This window comes from Podarcis pityusensis (assembly GCF_964106645.2).
Source record: "Podarcis pityusensis genome assembly, chromosome: 3".
NCBI lineage: Eukaryota > Metazoa > Chordata > Lepidosauria > Squamata > Lacertidae > Podarcis > Podarcis pityusensis.
The window spans coordinates 100,652,560-100,668,455 of NC_138026.1; the positions used below are offsets into that span (position 1 = coordinate 100,652,560).

The 15,896-nt window shown below is 44.0% G+C and overlaps 2 protein-coding genes across 2 annotated transcripts in view; one reads left to right on the forward strand and one right to left on the reverse strand.

The window, feature by feature from the left end:
* Window positions 1-7,450, reverse strand: part of LOC308472939 (uncharacterized protein) — a 55,392-nt gene extending 47,942 nt beyond the window's left edge. The window contains exon 1 of the mRNA XM_080998235.1: window positions 7,371-7,450. Coding sequence (XP_080854361.1) covers window positions 7,371-7,434 — 64 coding nt within the window. The 5' untranslated portion in view covers window positions 7,435-7,450. The remainder of the gene's footprint in view (window positions 1-7,370) is intronic.
* Window positions 1-15,896, forward strand: part of LOC308472913 (uncharacterized protein) — a 445,281-nt gene that overhangs the window by 16,425 nt on the left and 412,960 nt on the right. The window lies entirely within an intron of this gene.

The following is a 15,896-nucleotide window of genomic DNA, read 5'->3' on the forward strand; positions in this document are numbered from 1 at the left end:
CCTATGAGATGGCAGTGAAGGCCTCTAAGAAGTCTTACTTCTCGGCCTCCATTGCATCCGCTAGCTCTCGCCCGGCGCAATTATTTAGTATAATTAGGTCTTAACATCCCTTGAAGGACAGCCAAATATAAATAACAATCTGACACACAGCTGTGAGGCATTTGCAAGCTTTTTTGCGGAGAAGGTCCTGTTGCTCCGCCATGACCTCCCTGCCAATTTGGATACAATAAAGGAACTGGAGGCCTCTCGACTGTCCTCGGGTCCAGTATTGGACCACTTTGACCAGATATCCCCAGCCGATGTGGACAGACTCCTCCGAGCTGGAAAGCCCACCACCTGTCCTCTTGACCCGTGCCCGTCTTGGCTGATTAGAGCGTGTCCAGACGAGTTGCGGGCCCCCCTGGGGGATATCATCAATTTGTCCCTTGGCACCGGGATATTTCCAGGGGAATTGAAGGAGGCAGCGGTGCGCCCACTCTTAAAGAAAACATCATTAGATCCCTTAGATCTATCCAATTACTGCCCGGTTTCGAATCTTCCGTTCCTGGGTAAGGTGATTGAGAGAGCGGTTGCTGAACAGCTTGGTGGTTTTCTGGATGAAACATCGGCTCTGGATCCATTCCAGTCCGGCTTCCGCGCTGGTCATGGGACCGAGACGGCTCTGGTTGCCCTAACAGATGATCTTCGTAGACAGCTGGATCAAGGCAGGTTGGGGCTGCTGATTCTTCTAGATCTGTCAGCAGCTTTCGACATGGTCGATCACGAACTTCTGGACCACCGCCTTGCCGACGTGGGGATCCAGGGCACAGTCCTTCAATGGCTGTGCTCGTTTCTCTCCGGTCGGGGACAGAGGGTGGCGCTTGGGGGGGAATTGTCATCCCGCCACTCCTTGGTGTGTGGAGTGCCCCAGGGTGCGATACTCTCCCCGATGCTTTTTAACATCTTTATGCGCCCCCTCGCCCAGCTTGTCCGGAGTTTTGGGCTGGGCTGCCATCAGTATGCTGATGACACCCAACTCTATCTGTTGATGGATGGCCATCCTGACTCGGCTCCAGACACACTGACCAGATGTTTGGAAGCTGTGGCTGGATGGTTACGTGGAAGCCGGTTGAAGTGAAATCCTTCGAAGACAGAGGTCCTGTGGCTGGGACGGGACGATATGGGATTGGGGGGGGGGCAACTCCCATCTCTTGCGGGGGTGCAATTAGTGCCAGCACCGTCCGTTAAGAGTTTGGGTGTAATCTTCGATACCTCCCTCTCTATGGAGGCGCAGATTACAGCTATAACAAAGGCGGCATTTTTTCATCTCCGCCAAGCTAAGCAGTTGGCCCCTTATCTCTCTCGCCCTGACCTAGCCACTGTGATCCACGCGACGGTCACCTCTAGACTGGATTATTGTAACTCGCTCTACGTGGGGCTGCCCTTGAGACTGACCCAGAAACTCCAGCAGGTGCAGAATGCCGCGGCGAGACTCCTTATGGGGTCTTTGCTGCGAGATCACATTCATCCGGTACTATACCAGCTGCACTGGCTCCCGGTGGAGTACAGGATCAGGTTTAAGGTGCTGGTTTTAACCTTTAAAGCCCTATACGGCCTAGGACCCTCGTACCTACGGGACTGCCTCTCCTGGTATGCCCCACAGAGGAACCTACGGTCTGCAAATAAAAACATCCTGAAGGTCCCAGGCCTCAGAGAGGTTAGGCTGGCCTCAACTAGAGCCAGGGCTTTCTCGGCTGCGGCTCCAATCTGCTGGAACGCTCTGTCGCAGGAGACTAGGGCCCTGTGGGACCTGACATCTTTCCGCAAGGCCTGCAAGACAGAGTTGTTCCACCAGGCCTTTGGTCAGGGCCCAGGCTGACTACCCAAGGCACTGGGACAAGGCAAGGTGAGGTGACTGAGGAGACCGGATCTCCAGCGCATGTCAATCTTTAGGGGGAATGCCTCAGTTGTCAAAATGTCTTGGGCCAGCCCTGTCAACAAGCCTACTAAATGGATATGTTGATTTGGATTTAGTTTATGTATGTGTTGTTGCTGTTTATTCACACACACACACACACACACACACACACCAGCAAACAGTACCAATTGGTGCTTGGGAAATAAACAAAAAACAAAAAAACTAACATTTTAAGAACTCCTACATCCAGTGCTTTTATCCTGGGGGTATGCTGGGGTACTCATACCCCTAAACATGTTCTGAATCTAAGTTTGGCCTCATTGAGGGGCAGTATTTCAATATATGAAGACATGAGTGCCTGGCATGCTCTGGTCCATGGAGTCACGAAGAGTCAGACACGACTAAACAACTAACCACCACCACCACCACCAACAAATTGCAATATAAGTAGGAAAATGAGAGTACCCCTAAACATTTTTTTTTAAGGAAAAAAGCACTGCCTACATCACTTAAACAGCCATGGCTTCTGCAAGGAACCCCAAGAACTGTAGTTTCTTAAGGGTGTTGACCTCACAGTGCTACAATTCCCAGCACTCTTAACTAACTACAGTTTCCAGGATTCTCCAACACACAGAGTGCTGTCAATGTATGGCATAGATCTGACCATAGGAAAAACCCATTCTGCAACCACAGGTGTTTCAAAGTTGGCCTCGCTAGCTGCTTTTGATTCCTTCTATGGAATTGCATAGGCTACTGAAGGTATTTGCTTGAATGCTTCCTAGCTTCCTGGGTTTGCAAATGGTGACTACAATCTTAATCCCTGATCTGTACATATGTTGATGGCTTCATGCTCACTAGAATGTGATCATTACAATGTGCAGTTATTATTTTGGAAGCCATTGCCCATGGGACCCTCTGTCTTTGATAAGGAGGGAGTGTACTTAAGTGTATCTGGGCAAACACATCATCAAATGGATAAAAGGAAGCTCCTTATTCGCACCAGTAGAAGTGAGTGGAGATCACCACTGCCTCTTCTGTAACCAAGAGCTCTGCTGTGGCAAGATGACCCTCATGGTTCAAATAATGCTCCTTGGTATCTGTGTTAGCCTCTTCCTTCCTCCTGGAGGTAAGTTCCCTTCCCCAGTGCTAGGAGATGGTTTTCCAGATGGAAGCAATAAACCTTTGATTACCAGTTGTTGGCAATCACAAGTGAAGAAAGTGCTGTGGAGCTCAGGTCCTACTTGTGGGCATCTGGTCAGGCACTGTGAGAAGAGGATGCTGAACTCAATGGGCCACTCTCCTGATCTTCTTCTACATAGATTACACTTGAGGTTCAAGGTTGGTATTTTGGAGTCTGAGAGGGACTCAGAGGCAATATGTCTCCTAATAGCAGGGGATTCACCTGTGGCTGAAGTGCTATTGAGCTCACATGCTACTTGTGAACTTCCCAAAGGGGTCTGTTGGGCCTCTGTGAGAACAGGGTGTTAGACCAGCTGGGCCATTGGCCTGAACTAACAGGCTCTTCTTGTGTTCTTATACATTGATTACCCATTTATTATCACCTGAGTTTCAAGACTGGTATTCTGATAACCTTGAGTTTCTCCCTTTTGATGCAGATGCATTGAAATGTCGACTTTGCATGGCCCCATTTGAAGCAAGTCTATTTTTTTAAAAAATAATATTTATTAATTTTCCAACCGTTTAAACACAACAAAACAAAACAACAACAAAAAAACATAAAACTAACAAAACAAGACACAAACCATTTAAAACACAAAACAATTTCAATATCTTATCTTTCATTCCCTTATTTCCACGACCTCCTCACACCTCCCTTTTTGTATTCCACTTCTATTAATTGTTTCAGCAATTCCTTTCCATATTCCTCTGTTTTCTTCCTATAATTATCTTAACATATTCTAACCTTATTTTTCCCTTTAATACTCTATTAATCTATTTATATTTGATTCCTTATAACATTTCTGCTAAAGCCATATAACTTCATTCCAACATTTTTCTAACATTCATTATTTTTACAATATTTCTATATCAGCTGGTTCACAACTGTGGCACAACCTGGATCCTGTGATAGGCATGACTGGTAGTTTCACCACACTCCCAAGTGGGGGGAATGAAGACCCTGGAGAGGACTTCATTTGTTGTAGCCTGTAGATGTTGTGAGCGAGATGTAGTAGCCTCTGTGTCCAGGTGGCAAAAATATAAATGTCTTCTTGTTTTCTCTCTCTACGTTTATTCTGCCTGCCACCATAATAGATGATGGGGCACTTCTGATGAAAAGTCTAGGCTGCCAGAATAGGACATCTGCATATTGTACCGAACCCACCGAACTCAATGAGTAAATTTAGAACATATCTGCTGTGATGATAGAGACTACTGCAATGAGGATCTGTAGATGGGAGCTGAAAGCAACCTGAAGAATGACTGCAAATTGAAGCATGTATCGGATCTGCTGCTTATGGTCACCTTTTTCCATATCCTCTCCTTGTGTTTATTTCATGCAGAGTTTTCAAGGTGTGTTTTTTTAATAAAAAAATAAAGGCAACTGCTACACACAAGTACAACTAGGAGCAAGATGATGATGATGATCGATCAATTGATTGATGGATCGATATACTGCATCATCTATCTATCCTGCGTCCATGCCATAGTGGCTTTTAAGTGCTTTATAATCATCAGATCAATGATGAGATCCAAATGTAATTAAAATACACAATAAAATAATTTCACCAAAACATCCCAAACATTCATGTTATTTCCAGATTTTGGAGATGTAGTTTCTGGAGTGAAACTGAGTTGTCTATCAAACACTGCCACAACTTTCACAACCTATAGTTCATTTTCCTCTCTATCTCCCCGCTTCCCTGTGACATAGATGCCTATGAGGATACTGATATACACAAAAGGCCACATTAATGTGATTGCATGTACGATGGGGTCAATACAGTGGTACCTCTGGTTGCGGAAGGGATCCATTCCGGAGCTCCGGTTGGATCTTAAGGTTTCCGCAACTGGAGGTGACTGTTCTGCACATGTGCACGGCATGATATAGTGATTGTGCGTATGCGCACGCGGCAAACCCGGAAATATACTTCTGGGTTTGCTGCTTTTGCAACCCAAAGTTTATGTTATCCGAGGGTAACATAAGTTGAGGTTCTGCTGTACGCGTTTTCCCCAGTGCTTCACAAATGCACAAGGCCTGCAACTGTGGAGCAGAAAGGCACTTCAGAGGTAGATTTTGGCTGCATCCGTACATATCTAGGTGTGCAATGATCTATTATTTGAAGTCATTGCAATTCTCCACACGACCATGCACTGCAGAATCCTTAAATTAGGGATAATGCTGGCTGAATGGATGAAAAATATCAACTGTTTGGTGCCCTTTAAGATTAGACTATCACTGAATGGGTCTGGAACCCAAGTCTTACGAGGAACATTTGAAGGAGCTTGTTATATTTAGCCTGGAAAAGAGCAGGCTGAGACGAGATGTGATGGCCATCTTCAAATGCCTTAAGAGATGTCACATGGAAATGGGGAAACAAACTGTTTTCTCCTGCTCTGGAGGGTAGGATTCAAACCAATGTCTTCAAGTTATAAGAAAGGAGACTCTGACTAAACATCAGGGGGGAAACGTCTGATGGTAAGAGCTATTCAACAGTGGAATGGTCTCCCTCTCTGATGCTAAAAGTAATGCAACTTTTACAACACAGGTTAAAGGACTTTGGATCATGCGTGTGGCACTCAATGGGACTGGGACATGGTGGGTCAAGGTTGCAGTGAGTGCTCAGTTACTGTTGCAGCCTGGAAGCGCATGACCACCCTCAGGGGTCACCACCAGCTCCTTGACCTCCATGCCTCCTTGCCCCAAACCATCTCCTCCCCAGCAGCTGCAGTGCTGCCACCACCTGCAGCATGCTTCCCTTATGTGCTACTGCTGGTGCAAGCATTACCACTGCATGCATTACTACAGGCAGACTTTTCACCTGATGCACATAAATCCATCAGTGCATGCACTATGGCACTGGTTCACAAACTTCTTTTGGACCACCCCCACCCTCGGTTCTGTAAACTCATCAGCAATGTCTCCTACACTTTAAAAAGCATCAGTCAGAACAGCACAACCCACCAAGTGTTGCGTTTGCAAAGTAAAGGAAGGACTGAACTCTGATTAATAAGAATATACACAGAGGCTTGAACCAGCAAGACTCTGGGAAGGGTGCATATAATCGTGTCTCTCTGTGCTTGTCCGTGTCTGCAGCCCCCTGGCCCAGGTAGTTTTTATTCACAAAAGAGCTTTTTACAGAGTGTTCGTAAGAACCAATCAGATTTCTTCTGAGCATTTCCACAAACCCACGTGGGGACAAGTAAAACTACTAAAACTAATTAAGCACAAATATTTCTGGGGTAAACAAAGAACAGAACTACAAAGAAGAGCATCTGGCGACTCCGGAGGTAATAAACAATCAATACACATGATAAGGAGGATGGCCAGGAGGACAACGATCACTTTCATGTTAGATCTGTTTCCTGGCCCTAAGATTAACATCCTACAACAAAGAAACTTGCCCACTGCCTTTGATGACCCAGGATGCCTGCCTGTCAAAGCAACTGGGCTGTGTAAGTGACAAGAGAAATGGGCAGTAGAAGAAATGGCCAGAGATGCAGAGGTGTAGATTGATCAAGAATCATATCAAAATAGTTTAAACCCAGTCAACCCAATGCTTTCATTGCTGACACAGAGGGCTTACTCTATATTTGTTATAATTCCTCATAGCAATCCCACCTGATCACTACATCTCTGGATATTTGCACTCCTACAACCAAAATTGTACAATACAATTTATGACACTAACCATTAATTCCACTTTTTTTTTTCCAAAATCCGAGAAAAACTATTTAGTTTAACTGTATTTTTCACTCTATAAGACGCAGCAGACCACAAGACACACCTAGTTTTTGGAGGAGGAAAACAAGAAAAAACATATTCTGAATCTCAGAAGCCAGAACAGCAAGAGGGATTGCTGCACAGTGAAAGCAGCAATCCCTCTTGCTGTTCTGGCTTCTGGGATAGCTGCGCAGCCTGCATTCGCTCCATAAGACGCACACACATTCCCCCTTACTTTTTAGGAGGGAAAAAGTGAGTCTTATAGAGCAAAAAATACGGTAATTCAACAAAATGGATGAACTTAATGCCAGCTTTTCAAAGTCTAAAGTCATTTGCAGCTCCAGTGCCCCCCTGTTGTCCCCTTGCCTCTTCGTGCCCCCTAAGTAAGACCACGCTTTCAGAACCATGGCTGAAGTTTCCTCATGCTTTCCTGTGTATTGAAATGATGGTGTGAATTGAGCCTCACACTGTCTCTTGGAGTTACTATGTCCCCTTTCTCTTTTTAAACTGCTTTTGTCTATGATATCTTCAGTGAACATCCTTCTTTCAGCCCTGGGAGAAGGAACTTACCTTCGTGTGGAAGGAAGAGAAAAGCACAGATAACAAGGAGCAGGAGCGGAACCCTGGGGGACATATTGGAATCAGGAGGGTTCTGTGCGCCACAGTAAAACTCTAGGTTCTTCAAAGGAGGAACAATGATTTCCATTCCCTCCCGACAAGACAGGACAGGACAACCTGCTTCTTTTATCCCTTTACTGGCATGTGTACAGAAGCATTCTGTCCCCATTAACTGCATAGAGAGACCAGTGGGCAGTAACTTGAAAGAAAACCTGCTCTTTAACACTAAATCCAAACAAACAGTAATCTGCAGAAAGCCTGATTGCTGTTTGTTCTGATCCGATGCTAAACTGGAGTTTTACCTGGGCAAAAGCAGCAGGGCAAATGGAAGTGTGAAAGCTGCCTATGTGTAAGCTGCCCTCTGGCATTTGCCAATGGGTGATATTGTTTGGTATCCATTTGTTTCAGGAGACTATGGAGGCATGCACTTTGGTGGGTGAAGTCAAACATTTGGAAGATTATAGAGGAGACCTGTTTTGTTGCAGTTGGGGTAGATGAAGGTGTCTGGTTGTGGTGCTGCAAATGTACTATGGTGTTTCTTTTCTCTTGCCACTGCTACAGATCCATCACCTGACTGTCAGTCTCCAGGCACTGTGGTCATCTGCAAAGGATTCCCACAATGCGGGGTTAATGTTGCCAGCCTTTGTGTCACATCTGCAGACTCCTTTGTGACATAGAGTTAGTCTACCAACGGGCCTGGTCCCTGAGGCCAGCTCCCCGTAGGTCACGTCCTTGGGGATTATTTAAGAGAATTTATGCACTCTTTTCCTGTAAGAAAAACCCCTCAAAGCAGTATCTATGTAAATAAACATTAAGCGGCAAAAATATAAATATATTCTTCTGTTCCCCCTCTCTATACTCATTCTACCCAGTACTACCATAGATGGGAAGGATCTACAGAGAATTCTAGGCTGCAGGTCAAAGGGACCTGGCGTTTGCAGTGTCACGTTGAATTCTGCAGCAGGCCTGATACAACATCTCTGCTTTGATGATGGAGACTTCTGCAATGATAAGCTCTAGGTAGTGGCTTGAAGCAACCTGAAGAATGGCTGCAAATTGACACATGTGTACAATCTTCTCCTTATGGTTACTTCTTTTCCATATCCTCTCCTTATGTTTATCAGGCAGAGGAGGAATGATGGAGACCGCTTCCGCAGCCTGACCCTTCTGGAGAGGAGGAAGGCAGTTCAGAATCACAACGAGCACTCACACTTTACTTGTGGGTGCCCTTTGTGGGATCGCACGTGGTGCTACAATTCCCACGGAGCTTACTGGCAAACAGGGGCTGGCTTGCCTCTCAGTGTTAATTTTTGGAGGTTCACGCCCAGCCTCAGTAATCAAGTTTCTTGCTGGGAGGTGGGGCCAGCACCATTTATAAATAGGGGGTGGAGCCGACAATAGTCAGGCAGTCGGCTCTGGAGATTCACCCTCCCTTTGTTTGCAGGTTAACTTTTTCTTCCTGTTTAGCGGGCGCCGCTACGGTCTTTGACTGGTTGCTTTTGAAGGACTGGGAAGAAAATTTTCCTGCACTGGCAGGTTTTGTCTTCCCCATAGCAATTCGTTACAACTTTGGTGGTTATGGCCTTGGGTGGAATCCTTTAGTCTTTTCTTCCCTATTGTGTGTGTGAAGTGGTGACTCACCCCCCTGCGACGATGATTCCAGGGTTGCCCTCTTAAGGGGGTGATATATATGGGTGTCACTGGCCATACATTGAAAGGCCATCAGTGAACTACCCTGCGTGCGGGGATATGGGCTTGGCTGCCTGCTACATTTACGTCTTGCAGAGCACCCCCATATCCCATTTAAGATAAGATAAGATAAGATAAATTTATTGTCATTGTCCGTATATACACAGTATACACAACAACGAAAATCAAACACCCACCCAAAGACCGGGTTCACATACACATTTGCACGTATCTCCAAGACTCTCATCCTATTCAGACATAATCTATAAAAACATATCATACTCCAGAATGTAACATAACCTATTAAAGGCATAACATAACCTAAAAACCTGTCTCATTCCTTCCTACTCCCTGCTTGCTATTTCTTGCAACTGGCCCTGAGATCATTATTTAGTGCAATCAGAGCTCTTGGATAGAAACTATTCAGAAGGCGTGTGGTTCGTGTTTTCATTGTCCTATATCTTCTGCCCGAAGGCAACAGTTCAAAGAAGTTGTGAGCAGGATGGGTGGGATCTCTCAGGATATTGTGTGACTTCTTCAAAGTGCGAGACGTGAAGATCTCATCCAGGGTTGGTAGTTGGAGCCCAATAACATTCTGGGCAATTTTAATTATTCTCTGTAAAGCTTTTTTATCCGTTTCAGAGCTGCTCCCATACCACGATAATATACTATAGGTTAAGACACTCTCGATGGTACTGTGATAATAGGACAGAAGTAGGTGCTGAGATAGATTCAGTCCCCTGAGCATTCTCAGGAAATACAACCTCCCCTGCACCTTCCTCACAACCATATTAATATTTGCAGTCCATGAGAGGTCCTCAGAGATGTAAATGCCCAGATATTTAAAACTACCAACCCTCTCCACCTCCTCGCCATTTATGTGCAATGGTAAAAATACACTTTTCTTTCTCCTAAAGTCAATTATGAGTTCTTTGGTTTTTTTGGTGTTAAGCATAAGATTGTTTTCTTTACACCATTGAATTAACCCCTGTACTTCTTTCCTATAAGCAGTCTCATCGTTCTCACTAATGAGCCCCACCACTGTTGTATCATCCGCAAATTTGATGATTGTGTTGGACTTATACAGTGGGGTGCAATCAAATGTGTACAGGGAATAGAGAAAGGGACTTAGCACACATCCCTGAGGGGCTCCTGTGCTTAATACTAGAGTAGAAGAATAGTAAGGGCCCATTCTCACTGTCTGCGGCCTATCAGTCAGGAAATTCCTTACCCACAGACAGATCTTCTGATGTATACCCAAATTGGTCATTTTAAGAAATAACCTGTCTGGCAGAATTGTATTGAAGGCAGAACTGTAGTCCACAAACAACAGCCTTGCGTAGGTTCCCTGTCGTTCTAGATGACTCAGTACAGTATGGACAGCGATGGAAATAGCATCATCAGTAGATCTATTTCTTCTGTATGCAAACTGGAACGGGTCTAGAGTGGATGGAAGACCAGCCTTAATATGATCTAGCACCAATCTCTCAAAACATTTCATAACGACAGATGTTAGGGCTATTGGTCTATAGTCATTGAGAGATACCACCACTGACTGCTTGGGGACTGGCACTATAATCGATGTCTTCAGGCAGGTAGGGACAGAACCCTGCAACAGGGATAGGTTAAAAATGTCCGTAAACACACCAGCTAATTCTGCAGCGCAGTCCCTAATAGCCCGTCCCATGATTCCATCCGGTCCAGCTGCCTTCCTAATGTTAATGCTCCGAAAGGCACGTTGTACGTCACAGGTCTGTAATAAAAATGGTTGTCTATCAGTAGTAGTTTCTGATGATGTGCTGGTAGCCAATGCTGTAGTGACGGTAGTTCCAGTTCCCACCTCAAAGCGACTAAAAAATTGATTCAGTTGATCAGCCAGGTGCGCACTGCTGCTAGCCAGTTCGTTTTTAATATTTTGCCCTGTAATTTGTCGCAGGCCTTGCCATACTCGACGAGGGTCGGAGCTCTCAAAATGTTTTTCGATCCTCCGGCAGTACATAGCTTTGGCGTTCCTAACGCCCTTTTTCAATTTGGCTCTGGCTTCTCTATACTGTTGCGCATCACCAGAGTGAAAAGCAGCATTTCTTGCCTTTAACAGAAGATACACATCCCTGTTTAGCCAGGGCTTGTTGTTAGGGAACACCCGTATTTGTTTGGTGGTAGTGACAACATCAATGCAGCTTTTAACGTAGAACAGTACTGTTGAAGCGTATGTGTCCACATTATTCTCCACAAAAAGCGACCACTCGGTGCTCCGAAAGCAATCTTGAAGTTGCTCAGATGCACCTACTGGCCACACTCGTATCTCTCTAGTTGATGGTCTAATTCTGCGTACGAGAGGTCTATATGATGGTATCATAAGTAAAGATATGTGGTCTGACTGCCCCAAATTGGGCAAGGGCTTGGTCTTGTATCCATGCATGATGTTACTATATACTCGGTCCAGGGTATTTCCCCCCCTAGTGGGACAATCAACATACTGGTGGAACTTAGGGAGCACAGTCCTTAAATCGGCTCGGTTAAAATCACCAGCAACCACAAATGCTCCATCCGGGTGGGCCCGCTGCTGTCTGCTAATAGCAGTTAGCAGGTGGCCCATAGCTGTAGTAGTGTTTGCATCGGGAGGTATATACACCGCTGTTATTATAACAACATTAAACTCACGTGGCAAATAAAAAGGGCGGCACTTCACCACTAGGTACTCCAAGTCAGGAGAGCAATGCGTGTCCATTTGTTTGATGTCCGAGCTCCAGTTGTTATTTATATAAACGCAAATTCCTCCTCCTCTGCTCTTCCCGGATTCGGCGGTTCTATCCGCTCTAATTACTGAGCGTCCTTCTAGCTGCAGAAGTCCCTGTGGAAAGGAGGGATCCAGCCACGTCTCTAGAAGGACCATAACACAGCAGTCCCGGATACTTTTCTGCCGAGAGGTAATAAGTTCCAACTCCTCTACCTTGTTGGGTAAGGATCTCACATTTGATACAAGGAGACTTGGCAATGCAGGCTTGTGGGGATTTTTACCTAGCCTCACTCGTAGACCAGCCCTGCAACCCCTCTTCTGCTTGCGCCCCCTCCGTTTTCTTTTCTTTCTGGCAAGGAGAGCAAGGGGAGTATCCCAAGAATGTGCAAGATATGGAGGCTCTCTGATAAGCTCAGCTGGAATGTTATAGGTTGAGACCTCCTGGCTGCAACCTTCTCCTCTGCCGATACTTAAGAGCTCTTGACGACTATAAATTACTTGTGCCTGAGTATTCACAGTCCCTAGCAGCAATAAGTTCACAAATAAAAATAAAACACAAATCACTGAATACCGGTCTTCGGAGTGCCGAGCCGCTGCAAGTGCTTGCGCCGCCATCTTGAAGAAAAGGATTTTTACCCTCATCATTTACCCTGATGAGCCCCAGTTCCCCCCGGCTGGGGGGCTAGGAGGGATACACACCCAAGGCCTAAGCCAAGGTCTTCCTACATTCAGAAGTTTAATAAAGTTGTGGCCTAATTTTAATTCCATATAACATTGTCAGAGTCTTTATTCCTTCTTTATGATCCCTTGGGGGCTGGGGCTGTCGCCGCCTGGTCACGCAACAGGGGTTTAAGCGAGGTCACAGCTCAGAGGCAGAGGAGGGGACAAGTTGGGAAATAATGGGAGAGGAGGATGAAGATGAGGAAGAGGAAACACCAGAGGGGTGACAGCTGACAGACACAGTTTCTTTAGAAAGCATTTCAGACCCCCCCCCCCCAATTCGCAGAACCTGGCAAGCCTTGAAAGTAGGAGAGCAAAGAACTCAAATGCATGGGGCACTTATCAGCACCTGTAGAGATGATAAATGAGGAAGTGCACAGTTTTCAAGGTTCTTGTTTTTTTAATTTTAAATGAAAGGCAAGTTCACAACCACTACACACCTATCCAGCTAGGAGCAATAGGATGAAGATGGTGTATGCCCTAATACTTGCCATACTGGCTTTCAGATGGTTCATAACAAAAAACAAACAAACAAACAAACAAACAAACAAACAAACAAAAAGATAAAATCCAACTGTCATTAAATACACAATAGAACAATTCCACCATTTCCAGAGTTTGGAGATATGATTTCTGCCGTGAAACCAAGGAGTCTATCAAGAATTGCTACAACTTTCAAAAGCTACAGTATAATTCACTTGCCTCTCTCTCCCTCCACTTCCCTGTGCTGTAGATGCATTGAGGATAATGATACAACACAAAAGTCCACTTTGGTGTGATTGCATGGTTGATGGTGCCAATATACATTTTTTTCAGTGCTTCACAAGTACACAAGTCTATCAAGAATTGCTACAACTTTCAAAAGCTACAGTATAATTCACTTGCCTCTCTCTCCCTCCACTTCCCTGTGCTGTAGATGCATTGAGGATAATGATACAACACAAAAGTCCACTTTGGTGTGATTGCATGGTTGATGGTGCCAATATACATTTTTTTCAGTGCTTCACAAGTACACAAGGACTGCAACTAACTGTGGAGCAGGAAAGCACTGCAGAGGTAGATTCTGGCTGCATTTGTACACAAGTCCATGTAAAAAGAAAGCTGCTCTACCACGGCTTCAAATACAGGCTCCTATTTCCACGTTAAGGGGTATTGCTTCTGCAAGCTCAACAAGAAAATGAGTGCAGTAGTAAAATAAAATTTTTGAATGAAACAGAGTATGGGTCAGATCCACACTATACATTTAAAGCATTAACAGCCATAGCGTTTCTCGAAGCATCCTGGGAGCTATAGTTTGTCATGAGTGCTAACCTCATAGAGCTTTGATTTCCCATTCCCTTAATAAACTATGGTCCTCAGGATTCTCTCTTCTATAATAGTGTTTTAAAATGTATCATCTGGCTGTGCCTGTCATAAATGTACAGACCAAACTGTGCATGGATATTAGTCAGTAATGAGTTTCTGATGGTACCCATGGAAATACAGATAGGAGTTGATAGGCAGAGTGGATCACATCCCTTATTAGTTGCATTTTTCCCTATAATGTCTTTCAGAGGCTAGGGATGGACAAAAAACTCAGTTTGGTTGGGATTTTAATGTGTACTTTACTAATCTGCACATTCTAAGACAAGCTGTGAACCTTAACAGAACTATCCTTGGAATGTTACACTTATCTGAATTTTGTGATGTGATGAAGACAAAAAACAGCTCCTCTATTTCACGAATTAATATGCCAGATTTGGTGACAATATCTTCAGAGGTTTCTAAATGCATAGATATCTTCACAAAGTCTTCACGGAAGATAATGGTACTTCCTCCCATTATATATCAGACAGATGCCTTCTCTAGTTATTTATTTATTTTTAGCACCTACTCAAAACATTCCACTACTAAAGTACAGGTATAAACATGAAGAAGACCTGTGGAAGGGACATGGAAAAGACTTAAGAGCCTCGGATATAAGGTCACCAGGTTGATGGACTAGATGGATGGGATAGAAAGGACTGACAAAACCCGAGACCAGGAAGAAGAGACGATGGATGAAGATTGGAAGAAAGTTTTAAAAATTTATTTAGAAAAGTATCGCAAAATTAATGAGTATCAGAAAAATGTTGGAATGAAATTATTTGGCTTTAGCAGAAATGTTAAAAAGAATTATGTAAGAATATGTTATGGTTAAAAGAATTTGGTATAAATAAGATTTAAGTTTTAAGTTTTAAGGTTTTTTATGGTAAGATAAGGTTAAAATAGATTAAGGTAATTTAATGACAGAATATTGTGAAAGATGGAAAGGATTTGCTGAGATAATTAACAACTAGAATACAAAAAAGGGAGGTGTGAGGAGGTCGATGAAATAAGTTAATGAAAGTTAAAGATTTGGGAATATTGGATTTGTTTTTAAATTTGTTGTATATATATATTTTTTTTTTATTGTGTTGCATTATGTGTTTTGTTTTTTTCTTTTTGATTTTGGTTTTTATTGATTTGTATTGTTTAATTGTTACTTTTATCTACTCTCTTTTTTCTCTTTTGCTTTTTCTTATTTTTTCCTTCTTTTTGTTCTTTGTAACTTTAAAATTCTCAATAAATATCATTTTTTAAAAAAACATTCCACTTTGAACAAGCCTTCTTAGTGGATATCTTTATCAAAGCTGACATCTGTATTTCATCTGGAGTGAATTATGCATATTCTCTCTTTCACCCCTGCCGAAGAAACAGTATCTGACTTTTCTCCTTGATCTGGGCTGATCCAGGGAACTCCCAACCAGGATCTGGTTCCCAAAGTCAATTGCGAGCAAGGCTAACATTTAACAAGGGCTCTTTAAACCCTGTATGGTGGGGAGCCATATTGCCACGGGGGCAATAACCCATGGTGAGAGACCTATTGACTCTGCTAGCTCAGTTGGTAGAACATGGAATTCTTAATCTTAATCTCAGGGTCATGGATGCGAGCTCCACATTGGGCAAAAGATTCCTGCACTGCAGGCAGTTGCACCAGATGATCCATGTGGTTCCTTCCAACTCTACTCAGTTTCATATTTCTCTGACCCTTGGCGCTAGCCCAACATTAGTTTCGTATCAGATTGTATTACAATCAGAGCAGTTTTGAAAGGTTCAGCTCACCATCTTCATTTAAAACGGCGTCCAATGGTATTCAATTATAGAACAAAACCCCTACCTTATCTCCAGGAATCCCCATGTCAAATTGGGAAATTGAATGTTCTCTGATGTCCCAACCAGTGTAGTCTGGTATTGTTTGGTCTACCCTCTTGACATTGCAAAATGAAGCAATTAGCAATGGTAAATCGCCATGGGATGCCTCATGGGAA